General features: G+C 38.6%; 1 protein-coding gene across 2 annotated transcripts in view; it reads left to right on the forward strand.

Moving 5' to 3' along the window:
* LOC117575232 (myb-like protein I) overlaps positions 1-15032 on the forward strand; it is a 50148-nt gene that overhangs the window by 18122 nt on the left and 16994 nt on the right. The window contains exon 2 of one of the 2 annotated variants that reach the window (XM_052006711.1): positions 1321-2602. The exons of the other annotated variant lie outside the window; for it this stretch is intronic. Within the exon in view, the coding sequence (XP_051862671.1) occupies positions 1321-1477 (157 nt within the window). The 3' untranslated portion in view covers positions 1478-2602. Of the gene's footprint in view, positions 1-1320; positions 2603-15032 lie in introns of those variants that run through there. 2 annotated transcript variants of the gene reach the window in all.

Genomic DNA, 15032 nt, shown 5'->3' on the forward strand with positions numbered 1-15032 from the left:
AAGAAAAAAGCACTTGAGAGTGGACGATCGATGGCCCTGGCCAGCTGGCTATATATTACCTCACAGTCGAATGCAAATTTAGATTTAGATTAGAGATGCAGCTTAAGATTTTATTTAGACTTTTTTCTACTCCCGTTGTTGTTGTTGTTGTTGTTATTGAATTTTGCATGATTATGTGCTGAGCTGCCAACCAGCCAACGGCAATTGAAAGTTTTCGGCCCGGAAAAGTAAAATTATGAAAATCACCAACGACAAAAGTTCAATGCACCTACGCCAACAAGTTGAACACAAAAAACCGTTAAATGACGCCAAAGTGCTCGACTCAGCTTGCCTCGACACACGCGCCAGTCCAATATATATATAGTAGTAGTAGTAGTAGTAGAAAAAACCAGTCAAGAGCTTTAGCGCAGTGTTTGCAATCCAGGGACAAGGTCACTTCCGTCACATGCCACCGACAATGTTGTGGGTGTTATTCACCTTTATCTTTGAGCATTGCCTTAATTGTTTATCAAGGCGCTCACCTGTCACAATTTGCAAACTGTTTTTTTTTGCTGACAAACTGGGTCAGCTAGTTCTCTATAAGTTGGCCTAATGGGCCCTCGACGCTTTGACCTAAACATTGTGAGGCTGTTGGTTGGCAGTCGGCAACTTTTCAAGTTTTGATCACCTGAAAATTTGTTGCATTGGGCCATTTAACCAACATTGAGCGGCACCTTGGCATCTAATGAAGATGTTGTGAAGCTCAAGATGACGGTGGCAATGAAATTTGACATGAAATGGAGTTGTCTTAGGATCTGTGTGACATTATCGAGCTACATTTTCATATTTACAATTTAATGAGGCATGCGGCAACTGTGACTGTAGCGGAAATATGAGCTAATAGTTGAAAATTGTGGTAAATCTGCCAAAATGATGTAAAATTCCGTTATATTAAAGCATTGCAGTTGACCAATTTAACAAACTTGCAGAAAATGCTCATATGGCGAATTTTTAATAAGTATGTGTCCAATGCTGTCCATATACATAAATATATAAATATAATTTACAATGAATATTAATAAATTTAAAGTTTATTCAAAATTTCTAATGAATGAATACTTGTTTTTATTTCGTTCGTTGAGGATTTTAAAACTACTATTGTTTGTCATATTAATTCAAAGGGTTGCCACATTGCCTTTAGATATCGATAGCATTCGACTACACTTAAAACTGCGTTATATTTATCGAATTGAAGTATTTTGAAATAAGAACGATTTCTATTATTTTCTAATTTAATTGATACTTGTAATTTTATTTAATTTACATATATTTTTCTTTCAGGTATGTACTGGTTCCTTCCCTTAATATAAAATTAAAGTTCTATTTAACATTCGGCTGGGTAAGTGCAATCATTCAAGGTTTCTCTTTGTGCGCTCACTTATGTATATCTTCCATCTTCATGACAGTCCATTCAATTTATAAGATACTATTTAGATAGAGTCGTCTGTCTTTTATTCTAAAAAATTAGTTTGCTTATCAATCGTGCGGCATCATGTATTGTTTGACGAGACACTCAGAAAGAGAATTGGCGACAAAAGGTCTGTTTAAGTGCGCGCAATTAGAAACACAATTGTATCTCTGAGCTGTGGTCTGCGGCCGGGTTCATGACTTCATTTGTAAACGAAAGCGAAAGAGCAGCAAAAAGTTGAAAAATGTATATTTTGTTTTTCTATTACGTTCACTTTTTTTTTTAGCCGTGCGAAAAGTTTTTACTTTTACTTGTTGATTCTTTTTGCCCATAATTAAAACATAACAGCAATATGAAAAGCTGGCTACTTTATAGCTATAATTACACAGTTTCTTTTTACCGGACCGGACCCTGCGACTTTAATTAATATTGGCAGATTGTAAAATGTACAATGTGGTCGCTGTGGTGCGAGTGTGGCAAGTGACATTCAAATGGCCTTTAAACAGATGTATAAATTTGAGGCATTTTATCAATTACAAAACAATGAAGTGCGATAAGTAAACTCAATATTCAACAATAACTTTCTCAAGTGCTTGGTACTCAATCAATTGAGACGATTTAACAAAAGATACGCTGAAATAATTACAAAGCCAACCACAAGATCATGAAATACAAGCCTCAATGCGCGTCTCTTCCAAAGACAAGTTCCAAGCCCCTGTCTCCTCTCTCTGTGATTCAAAAACGAAAAAAAAAACATAACAAACAATAATTGTCAAGCAATTTGAATTTGGAAAGTAAAAGTCAGAAGTGTGTGTCGGCTGGACTGTCAACTGTTGGGTCAAACCTCCGCTCTCGAATTGATCTTTGGCTTCATATATGCTTATTAAGTTTTTGTCGAGACTTGTTTGTCATGTAATCAAACTCACTCGCATGCATCAATTGTTCAATTAGTCGGCTCAATCATGCAATCAGTCGAGACGTAACAGCGGCTAACCAAACGCAAAAGCAAACGCATGCATTAAATTGCCTCGAAGCCATTGGCAAATGGTATAGTTTACCATACAGCCAACTCCCAATAGACGGCTGTTTCTTATGGTTCATGGTCTTTGGTAATGATACTTAACGCTCTCTTGTTCTATACTTGTAAAATTAATTTTTACATTTCAATTGTAGTATAATAATCATTTGCATATGTAAACGTGGAATAAGTTAAATTTAATTCTATTCTCTTTAGAAGCTTAATAACTTTTAAATTTTATAATTTTTATATATATTTGAATTTAAATGCATTAATTAATAATTTATACAATTAGAGCTGAAAAATAACAAAATATTTGAATACAAGCTTAATTGAATTTCCATTTATAATTGGATGCTTAAATGAAATGCATTTCAATATTGATATGGTAGGGAATTTTATTTAAATTAAAACTTACTACTTAAAACACACTATAAATTAAAGTTTTATATAAAATAATCAAAAGTGCAGCCTATTGAGTGATTTCCATGTGAACTTCTCTATCAGCTTAACTTGACTGAACCTCATTAGGCTTACGGCTGCACCCGCATGTGGTCTGTACAAAAATAATAGATGGAAGCGTCCAGGCGCTTGTTAAATGCTACAAGCAATAGCATATATTTTGGCAATCCAACAATGTACACGATGCCATAATTTCTGTCTAAGCACTGGCACAGGCAAATGCACTGACACGAGTATATTGTATTTTATGAAAGTGAAATTTCTCGTCTTTAGTAGCGGGTCTCGGCTCTCTCGATGGTCTCTGGTTGTTGCCGCGGGCCAGCGCCAGTTAAGCAAGTCAAGCAACAAGCAACTGCGTATCCAGCCATCCAGCTATCCAACTGGATGCTGTACTTGACGCTGATGATGACGTTGATGAATAAACAAACAAAGCAAGCAACATGCGAAGCCCCTCGCCGTCTGCCCCGATGCGCTGCAACGCCACTTGGCCACTTGACGACGATGTCTGTCAACGGCAAATGAAAGTGTTGGTGTTTTGGGCGATGAAAAGGGGCGCGATGTGGTGAGGTGATTGCGGGTGCCACTCATAAGTTTTATTACCACACACAAAAGCTCATGATTTTTCATATTTCTTCAACAACAACAAAAAAAAGAAAGAAAGTACACAGCTCCGGAATGGTCTCCTCTCTTTTCGACTCTCTGACGTGCAACTTTCTTGATATGTCTGACGCTCCAATCCCACGCTTCTATACGAAACCCGTCAGCAAATTAATTGCCAATTAAACAGCTTGATAATCACATTCGATTCGACCTTTTGCCAATCTCCCAGATGACCAGTGAACGCAAATATTATCATAATAATGGTTTCTTATAAATAAATCAGTTTTGCAAGGCGTTTGAAAATATTTTTGAATATTAGGAGAATCATTTACAAATCATGTTGTAATATACAGAGAGAAAACTCCCTCAGAAAAATTGGCATTTATGCAAATTAGATTGTTTTTTTTTTCTGCAAACTTTTACTTTGAATTGAATATTCATACTATATACGAGTATTACAATTTTTCTAAAATGCACTCCACTTAAAAAAGAATTTTAAAGTAGTCAAAAGTAGTATTATTATTTTTATTATTTACAAAACTAGTTTAGTTAGGAACATAGATTCATATTCATAAAAGAAGCCTTTCTTTGTGTTATCTTTATCATTTAAAAGAAATTTATAATAATGTTTATCGATTTCGAAAATTGCATATGAATTAAGAAATTAGTAGTCAAAAGTAGTATTATTATTTTTATTATTTACAAAACTAGTTTAGTTAGGAACATAGATTCATATTCATAAAAGAAGCCTTTCTGTGTGTTATCTTTATCATTTAAAAGAAATTTATAATAATGTTTATCGATTTCGAAAATTGCATATGAATTAAGAAATTTATTCGTGGTGCCATTAATATTTCGCGAAAGCACAATTTATGTCTTTACGTGACCTATCTACCTTTAGTACGTAGTTGACTTCCACCCGTTGTGGTTCACCTAACGACAGCAACTGTCAATCTTCGGCAATAACAGCTGCTTCCACTTTCCTTTGGCATTCGCTTAACAATTTCACAGCTTTTGCTTTCTTGACCCTTTCAACAAATGCACAAAAAAAAAAAAAAAACAAAAAAAATGCCTCCAATAAAAAGCAAAATAACCGTAGCCAAATCCCGGATGAATGCCAGCAAACGGAGACAAAGGGCAATGAGGACGCTAGGGCAAATTACACATTCGTACTCGCAATGCGCGTCGCTTCGCAGTATTCAACTGAAACAAATAGAACAAAACTTTTGCTTTCACCTTTTGCAATTTTCAAGGCAGTCTGCCGACTGCCAACTGTTGACTTCACTATTAGATGAAGTAGGGGGCGTGTTTGGGGGGAACAGTTAGGCAGATGCCAAGAGCCACTCAACGACAGTTCCGGGCAAACGTTTTGCATGTATTTCTTTTTTTTTTTGTTGATGGCGTGGATGGCGTTGTGGGCCCTACCACAACAATAGATGGAGTCCAATGCGAAGCTGTTGCTGTTGTTGCTAGTTTGGTGTTGCTGTAGTTGTTGCGTTGGCGTCTGGTGCGCAATTTGCATGCCAAAAGCAACAGCAACAGCAGCAGTGAAGCGAGGTGAACTGTTCTCTCTTTCTCTCTGTTACTGTAGTTGTTGCTGTTGTTGGGTCTAGGCAATTTGTTATTTGCCTTTTGTGGCGCACGCGCTGCCTTTTCAATTTGCGGTCGGCTTTGCCCTACACGAACTGCACTTGGGAGACTAGGACTGGGACTGAGACTGGAACGAGTGGAACTAAGTCTGGCCTGGTGACCAAATGAACCACATTTTACCTTGCTCGCTACACATATTTTGTTGTTGTCCACGGACGGTGGTAGATTTTACTATTTAGATATTCTAAACATGCGGCATCCGAAGCATATACAGAAATTTTGCGCATCTGAAAGATTAACAAATGCTCAACGCATGCAAATGCGCTTCAAGAAAGTTTTGTTGTCAACTTTCTTTGCTACTATTGCTAGATAAGTTTGTGCTTTTTTCTTATTTCTGTGTTTTGTGTTTTGTTACTCTGGCGGAATTTACGAGCGTTACGAGCAGCTGTCAGCGGTTGGAAAGTTGTTAGAGTCGGCCCTATCTGCGGAATCTTAACACTTGCCAAAAAAACACTCAAAGTCAGATGTTGTTGCTGTTGCACTTGAAAACAAATAGCAGACACCACAAGCCATAAATGCTGTTTAGAATACCATTACACCAGCTCATCAGATATCAAACCATATGCAATTCGCGTCAAAATTTCTAGTTTATTTTTATCACTCTTCTTAATTTATAAGTATTTAAATAATGCTGGTTATACAGATAATATTTGGGACAAAGAGATAACAATTTAGTTTAATTAAATGAAGTTTAAACTGCTAACTACTGGTTACTTAATGCGTTATTTCCGAATGCTGCTGAAATAGTGTTGTCAACTGCTTGTAATCGATAACTTCGTGCCTATCGATGTATAACCGATATTCTGTCGAGTAGTCTCCACCTCAGTTACATTTATTTAGATTACGAAACTTTTTCATACACAGCCATCCAAATTACAGAACTTAAAGAACTTCAACAGTTAATGCGAACAATTTAAAGTGGTTGTAGAAATGTCAAGGCTCATCTTTATTTAATCAAAAACGAAAACTTATTAAGATTAATGCAAGATAATTTCAACGATTTAGCCCACTTCGTTAATAAAGCTAACTAATTCGATATGCCTGATCATTGGATCATTGTGCGAGTATGCAAGATACAGACATACAATTTTGATTTTATCTCTGATCAAAAATAATTTGGAACCTCATTTGAGCCAACAAACTGTAATTTGGCAACTCTCCGTGTAAATGTGAAGGTTAAAATCTAGCGATGAGCAATAACGAGTGGCTGCCGTTTTAGCTAATTTTTAATTTACGTATTTATATCAAGAGATTTAATTTACATTATTTTTATTTCTCTTAATTTTGGCGCAAGCTATAAAAAATTGCTGTTGTTGTTGCAGTTAAATCTTTCCTTAATGCAAACACGTTTGTATCGACTCGAAACTAGTTTCATATTTGATTTGTAAGCATTTCTTGATGGTTTGTTGTTGTTGCGTCTGCTGTTGCTGTTCCCCAGGCAATTTACAGGCTGATAAACTTAGCCGGTTTTTGTTGTTATATTGTTGTACGTATTTTGTATTATTGTATTTCCATAGCTTTTGGCCACTTTTGATAGCGTCTTCAATGGCCAGACGCGTAGAGGACATCAGCGATGAATTATAAATATTTATGAAACAATTTTTATGGCTGTACATTTATTTCTTCAATAAATTTCCAAGTCATTTATGTGCTAATCAAATGATTTGAGCATAGATAAAATAAATACTGCGTTTCATACTATTGTTTTCCATCGGATACTTCAAATATGAGCTCATATTGTGTTCTATAGGAAGTCGAAAATAAATCAGCCAAATAAAGATAAATGTGTATAGGTTTAAATCATCACCAAAAACATCCGCATTTGACGCAAACTTTAAGATTGCAATTATTTTGAGAAAAGTTAAATATACTCAAATTTATTTTGCTTAACTTTCGCTCAAGTCTTAAATAAATCACTTTTGTGCAACTAATTGCTCGACCCACCGCCTTTTTCATTTTTTTTGATGAGCTGTCAACATTTGCAATTACCCAATTTGTATAATTTAATGCGACAGCCACAAGACGGAAAATGCTTTTGTCAAACACGAAAATAACATCAAAATTGTTCGATGACTTGGACTTTACAGTTTTCAGTTTTGTAAAAGTTATTTAGTACACAGTTTGTCACGTATTCGTAAATGGAGCCCGAAAACCAGGCTTAGCTGCTGTCAGTTGTCAGTTGTCAATTTGGAAGCTGCACTAATGACAAGTCCTAAGCTAATGCTCGAATGTTTGTGTTTACTGTGGTAAGAGGTCAGGTAACAAAAAGCACATCAACATTAATGATAACTAATAGACTTTGGCTTTAATATATAATTTATAGACATTGGGAAGCGTTTCGAATTGAGTCAAAGTTTTGCGCAAGCTGACACAGCAATCGCCAGAGCGAGACTTTAATTTTAATGAGTTACTGCTCGGCAGCTCAACACTCTCACTTTTATTTTTACTCTTCAGGGCCTGTAATTAAAACGTATGCCATATATAGTATATGTAAGCGTATTTATGATACATAATGCAACTGATTACTTAAATAAGCTGTAGCGTATCGTGTTATAAAACATTGTTAGTTATGGGCTGGAGAAGTGCAAGTATGTGGTTTTCTTTGACCTAAATAGCGAATTTAATTAAAGTGCACGCCTCGTTGCAGGACACACACAAAGACTGCACTCCCACATTTCACTAGCACTAAACCAATTGGTCAGGCATCGGTTTTGGGTTGGTCCCTGACCGCAAACGAGAACGCCTCACAGTTATAATAATATTGCGCATACGCCACCTACAACGTTCGCAGCAGCAGCAGCGGCAGCATTGGCAGCAGCAGCAGCCATCATGCCCTGGGGCCTGGTGAGCTAGTAACTCCTTTTTGCTGTCTGCCTATTTTTCCCTGTTTGCCAGTGCACAAGATATAATAACAATATTTTTCAAACAACAAAAGAAATCAACTAGAAGCGCCCTGAGCAAACACAGCACCGAAAAACCAACCGAAAACCAAACCCATTTTAACCGTTAAGCACATTTGACTAAATCTGCTACACATGCCAGCTTCAGTTGCAGTCGCAAACTCAGGTGAATGCAATCGTGAGGGGCATGTGCAGGGGCAATTGCATTTGCTTCAGGAAATGCGCAGAACACGCGCGAGCTTCAACTGGAATGGTCTAACTTATTCTTTTTTGTGTTGTTGTTGTCTTTCTTTTCGGATAGATAGCAGATCGCTATAGTAACAACAATAGATAACAAGAATTAGTGGAAATAGTTTTATGTAACCGAAGTTCATATACTCTAGCGTACACAAACAAAAAACATGCTAAAATCAAGAATAAAATCTTGAATAAATATAATATTATGTCATAATATAACCGAGAATATCAAGATCATAATTCTATGATAATTCTAGGTTGCCCAATCTTGAAATTCAAGATTATAATCTTGTTTCAAGAACGCAAAAATCTCAAAATTAAACCAAGAGGCAAAATCTGAAATCTAGAAGAATCGTTCAAAAAAATGTATTTTTTAATCATTCATTTTTTTTTTATTAGTCACAATTACACCTCTTTAATAGCTAACAGCAACAGCATAAAAAATTAGATTCTAACTTTAAGGAAAGGAAATTCCAACTTTTTAAGAAAGATGAAAAAATTCTTAAATTTGATATCTTTTCAATCTCAAAAGATTTTTGATTGAATTATTTTTTTAATTTAATTTAATTATTTTTTTAACTAAAAATCTTCTTTCAAGATTTTTTTAAGTTTGAAAAGTTTTTAAATCAAGATTTTCAATCTTCATTCCAATATAGATTTTTTTTCTGCGTATGCTTAACATACAACAAACTAATTAAAGTTTTCGAATAATGTATATCAAATGATTGAATGTACATTATATTTTTTTACAAATTTATTCATGAATACTTTATTTCTTCGTAAAGTTAATATGCTTATAAGGGAAGTGTATTTAAAAGGTAGCACGAACGCAGGTCACTTGTTGCTTCAGGAAGCCAACAACAGAGTTGGCTGCAGCAGCGGCAGCCGCAACTTACAAGAGGAAGAGCAACTGAAACAGCCCACATGCTACACACGAGGCGAGTGAAAACAGTTAAGACAACAACAACAACAACAGCAGCAGCAGCATCAACTGCAAAACTGCAAACTGCCAACTGGCAAACAGGAAGACCTTAAACTTGGCCTCAACGTCAGCAGCAGCAGCGACGACGGCAGCAACATCGTGAAACTAGCAACAATAACAACAATATCAGCAACAACAACATCAGCAGAGTCAAACACACAATTCAATTTTATTTCATTTACGTAGTAGACTCTATTGCTGTTGTTGTTACTGTTGTTGTTGTGGTTGCCATTCGCTCGGCTCGTTTGGTTTGCCTGGCTGGCAGTTTGTGTGTGGGCCGCTGCCTGCTTCTCTTTGGCTTGCCGGATCGTCGGATCGTTGGATCGTTTGGATTGCAACTCCTCGAGCGCCAGCTCATGAATGGAAGCCGCAGATTGGCGCTGCTTCTAAGTCATTTCATGTTGCTGCTGCAGTGGTTGCTGTTGTTGCCTTCGTTTGCTTTTTTGTGAATTGGCGTAAAAATGTTGTGAGAACAAATGGTTGTTAACTTTTGCACATTTTTTGCTCTCTTCCAATGTTCGTTTTTTATATTAGTTGTCTTGATTTGTTGTTGTTGTAGTTGTTGTTGCTAACGCGTTAGATTGCGTTTAACTGTTGAACGAATGCGAGCGGTAAGTTAGTTGCCTAAATCTTGAGTTTTGTTTTGCGCGTGATTTTATTGCCCAAGTTGCCGAAGTTTTGTTGTTGTAATAACAATAATCATTGTGAATATGTCCAGTGATTGAACGAACTGCGCCTGCGCCTGTGCCGTTAGGGTTTCAAATTTATTTCGTTTCTTTTCTGGGTAGGGCACTAGCTGAGTCGACGAAGGAGGTTATGGATTAGTGGGACACAGGTGGGTATTATCTCATAAATTGCAGCCATAAGGTGTGGGTGGTTACACAGTTAAGTGCTTGATGGAAGACAGATAAACCAGCCAGTTAGTTATTCTTTCTTTTTTACATAAAGCTCTTCATAAAATATGTAATTCGAATATTGCACTTATGAATGAAAGGAAAAGTTGTACGCTTTTGTAAGACATCATTTCATAAAAAGCAGAAAGCGAAAATCGTCCAAAATGGTCACCGACCTGCAACCTTGAAATCGTCGAATGCTGTACATAAAATCTATGCCCAGAGATGGGGGCCATTAGACGAGCGAGAGAGAAAGACAGAGAGAGAGAGATAAAGGCATTAACATATTATAACACCAAAGTGTTTGCTTATTGTGCAGAACAATACGAAGACAAAACTATAAAAAAAAACGCGTTGATTATAGAATTTACTTTAGAGAACCATAAAACATCGCCATTGTAAGCAACAGGAGATCCAAAAACATTGTAAAGTCAGCAAAGTTGCTAACTAAAAACTTAACACAAAAACTTGCCTTTCATATGCAAAAAGAAAACAACAAAAACCACGTTTATATAGTATTCATTTGGTCTTTTGATGGCTGTGACAAAAAAAAAAAAACACAAAACTAGCCAGAGACGGGCCCAAGTGGAAGAAGTCTGGCTAAACCAGATTTGTGAAGGTCAGCGTGTTTGCAACCTCTGCCTCTAGGCGTGCTCAATCGGCTTCAACTTCCTATGGATGCTATATTTTCGGAGACCTCTTTGCTTGTCACCTGTGCTGGGAGAATGGAGTCTTGAGCATCAACTTTAATTGCGTGTCAAGTGCTCATGCCGCCAATAAATCAGACGGGTTGGTTAACTTTTAAATGCAAATAGTTGGACCAACGTTTGAGCTCTTCTCTCTGGTCTCTAGGTGAGTGAGACAATCAAAGAGTTTGGGTTTGTTGCCTGGCAATTAGCGCAGCTCATGAGCAGCGCTGAATTTATATTATTAGATAGGTTTACAGTTATGCCAACTGATTTGTGGCTGTCGCTGCCTTTCCTTTCCTACAGCATTTAGTCAAAGTAACACCAAAAGTCTCCGCGGTCTGTCCAACCAGACATCGAGACACAATCTCTGTCTCTGGAAGCCAGCCTCCAAGTTCGAGTCAGCAGCCTCTGTTTCATTCTCAGCTTCAGCTTCAGTCTCCGTCATCGTCATCATTCTCATCTCGTGGTGTTGCAGAGTAGGTTAATAGTGCCAAAACGTTGCGACGAGTCATTGCAGCAGCACTAAAACAACAACATTTATTGCAATGACTATAAGAACAAACGTTGCGCCATTTCTTTTTCGCGTCATTTTTTGTTCGTTTTGTGGCACACCAACCAGTTGCACCCTTTCATTCGACGGTTCGCCCATGTTTGCCCCCTTTCTTTCCCTAATGCCAAATATCATTATTATGCGCCCCAGTGTGAACCCAAAACGCGAATCGAGGAATTGCCAAAGCGAATGCAGCATACAATATTTATGCAGCATTATTATTTATTTTATTGACAGCTTTTCTTTTCTGTTTTTCTGTGGTCTCTACTCTGCCATGTTGATTGAGAGTCTCTTGAATATGCTCACCAGTTCGTTCGATGTCATGAGAGTTGCGTGCAAACACTTTTTCTGGCTTCTTCAGTGCTCTAAGATCTAAGGACCAGCAGCATCTAATGAATTTTTTTCTGATAAATCATTTTGATTTTTGAAATATATACAAAAACCTGCTCTATATAGAATTTCTATTGCTGAATGATAAAACAAAAATATTATTCTTTTAGTAGTTTAGCTTATAGCAAACATATTCTTTATTTAACTACTCTCACCATAGAGCATTCAGTGTCATAGTGTTAGGTTAGCTGTTGATCCCGTGCCCTGTTGTCTTACTTAATGCCTTCTGATCGGTTCAAGCGCAAACAGCAAAATGCTCCAATCGACTGCAACATGAAGTTGCAAGCTAAGCAGCAGCAGGAGCAGCAGCAGCAGTTCGTTCAAATTTGCAACGGCTGTTGGCACAGCCCAAGTGCTAATAATTTCCAGCTGTCCAGAACGAACCTTTTACTTTGTGCTAATAAATTGCCACTTAACGACTTCAACAGGGAGACGAGGACTCGACTCGACTCGACTCCAGTCGACTCTCTTTCCTTCGATAATACTTGGGGATCGGTGCGGCATGCGCTACAATTGTTGCGCCATAATTTCCCATCAAATTTTTCACACTCGCTGCAGCCGGTTGCGATAATCAAATATTTGACCTCTGCTGCAAATAAATTTCAATGCAATCACAACAGCAACAACAACCGAAAAATGCTCGGGAACGTGAAAGCGCAATGTCTGCGGCGACTTCTCTGTCGCTGTTGTTGATGCTGTGACTGTGGTTGTTGCTGTCGCCGTTGCAGTTGCCGTCGCTGTCGACGTTGCGTGTTAAACACAATCCAAAGTCTATAATTATTGTAGAATTGCCAGCAGAACGAACGCGGGACACTTCGGGCAGAGGTAACGGGTCACGGGGAAAGCGCGGAGCGGGCACGTTTCCAGATCTCATGCAAGAGAGGCTGGCAGCTGCTCCGAACTTGCAGCTCGCGACTGCACATGGAACATGAAAATTGTAGCGTGTAGTTGGCGAAAAAATTCCAAACACACATTCTAATTCCACATTCGCTCGACTCTGACGCTGACTCTGACTCTGGCTTCGACTCTAACTCTAACTGCAGCCACAGCCACAGCCACAGCCACTGCTCCTGCTGCAAGTTGGAGTCGACGGCTTGACACACTGCTGGCAGGGAGCTGAAGCTGGGGATCGCTATCTCTGCTGGATGTGATTCAGTTGGGGCGCCTGTGAGAATCGCTTGCTTAACTGTTCACAGATCTTCGTACAGTATTTGTGTGTGTGTGTCTGTGTGTGTGCAATTAATGCCTAGAACTGCGACTGCTATTTGTGTTTGCCTTTTTCGGGGAAGCGGAAGCTTTGCACACGCCCACTTGTCGCTCGCTAACTGGCACTGTACTCCATCGTATCGTATGTGGCTGCATCGGGACTTGATGCCGGCGATCGGACGTGCCTTATGCTGTGAATGTGGCTGCAACCAACAGCCAACAGTCAACAGGACCTGGGCCACATCATGGGGCTGGCACGCCCACACACAATTCTTGTATTGTGGCGGCAGAAGTTGAAAGTTATACGCCGACTAAACCTAATTGTAAACTGTTGTTAGCAGTTGCCTAACTGTTGCTTGTTAGCCGCTTGTTTATTAACAATTTAACGCTCCACACTCACAGACACAGAATAGTATAAGTGACCACATGAGATTCGTAACAGACGCTGCTCTCTCTTAACTCAACTTCTAAACGCTTTTCACGTCGCTGCTGAGTGGTGTCCAGGCGCAGATTACGGGACGGGAGGCGGTACTTATCAACTGCATAGCCTACTAACAAATTTATGCACTGTAAACTCTTTTGGCAGCGCATAAAATGTGCCGCTTTATGTGCTGACCGTTTGACCTTTTGCATGTGTTAAGTTCTTCACACTTGTATGCAGCGTTCTTCTTCGTCTTCTTTTGGCTGTTGTGTGCTCATAACTGTCGCAGGATGGCAAATGGGGCGTGCTGGGTGGTTTTGAAGCTTTCAATCTACTACAGTTAAGCTCTGCGGCGTTTTTCTCCCCCTTTTTACATGTGCAAATCAAAAGACTTAGGCAACAAACTTGATGCCAGGCAGCTGATATCTGCATAAAATCCAAGAGAAATCGTGGTAAACACAACAAGCTTTTCTCTACATATAATTGAACAAAGAATAATTATAATTACTAAGAATAAAATGTATACAAAAATATATTATTAAAAAAAAGAGTTGTGTAAAATATCATATTCGTAAATTAAGCTATTATTTCTAATTTTGCAATTCTTCTTCGTCAAAGTAAATTAAAATAAGCCAGTGCTGAGTATTAAAATAACTCTAAAGTTGATTGGCCCTTATTAAGTTTATTGTTTATGCTTTTTTCTACTTGCAGGTAAGTTGTGCGGCGTAAAATGAGCTATACAGTGTACACCAGCGAGGTCTAATGTTATGTAAGTTGGCAACAGGCAATGCAAATAATTGGCCAGTTAGTGGAATGGGAGACCAACGCCCTACTAAACAAAACAAAACAAAACGAAACGAAATGAAACTAAGCCGAAATTGTAACAATGCCAAACCAATTTTAATTTCAAATGTTAACTATCTGGGTGTGTGTGTGTGTATGTGTGAGTGTGTTGTATGGCTTGCATAAGTTGCAATTTGAGCGAAATAAGAGTCAGATTCAGTGAAATAATAACGGCAACTAGAGCTAATGATGCGACATGTAGCAGAGCTGCATCACATGGACATGCTAAGAGTGGGATGAGAGAAGTGGGTGGGGAGGAGAGTCTGATTAAAAAATGCGTCACGCTTACCGTTAGTGCGAGCACGCACACAGCATGCAAGCAGAGCGCCCCATGGGAGCTGAGCTGCAGCATCCCAAAAGTTCAAATCTCAAAGCCCATTGCTGGCTTCCGTGTCTGGCATTCCCCCCTGTGCCCCCCTTGTCAGGCTGTGGCAGTGCCCAGCATGTGGTGCGCTCCCTTTTTGGCAAATTTGGTGCAGCATCGGAGCAGCAAGCAAACGTGGCCAGCGCCTTTCACAAAATCTAATCAGCAAACGGGGCGGCCATTCGGATTCGGATTGGATCGCAGCAATTTACTCAAGAGCAAAATTAGCAACTAACTCGGCGCACAGTTTGATGCTATGGCACTTGATTTACTGCCACCAGGCGAAGATCGAGAGAAGGTGGCGGAGATTGCCAGAGGGGGGATCAAATAGTTAACTTTTACTCGCCCATACGATACGGGGAGAGAGATGCGATAAGTCG

This window comes from Drosophila albomicans, chromosome 2R (assembly GCF_009650485.2).
Source record: "Drosophila albomicans strain 15112-1751.03 chromosome 2R, ASM965048v2, whole genome shotgun sequence".
In the NCBI taxonomy this organism is placed as follows: Eukaryota; Metazoa; Arthropoda; class Insecta; order Diptera; family Drosophilidae; genus Drosophila; species Drosophila albomicans.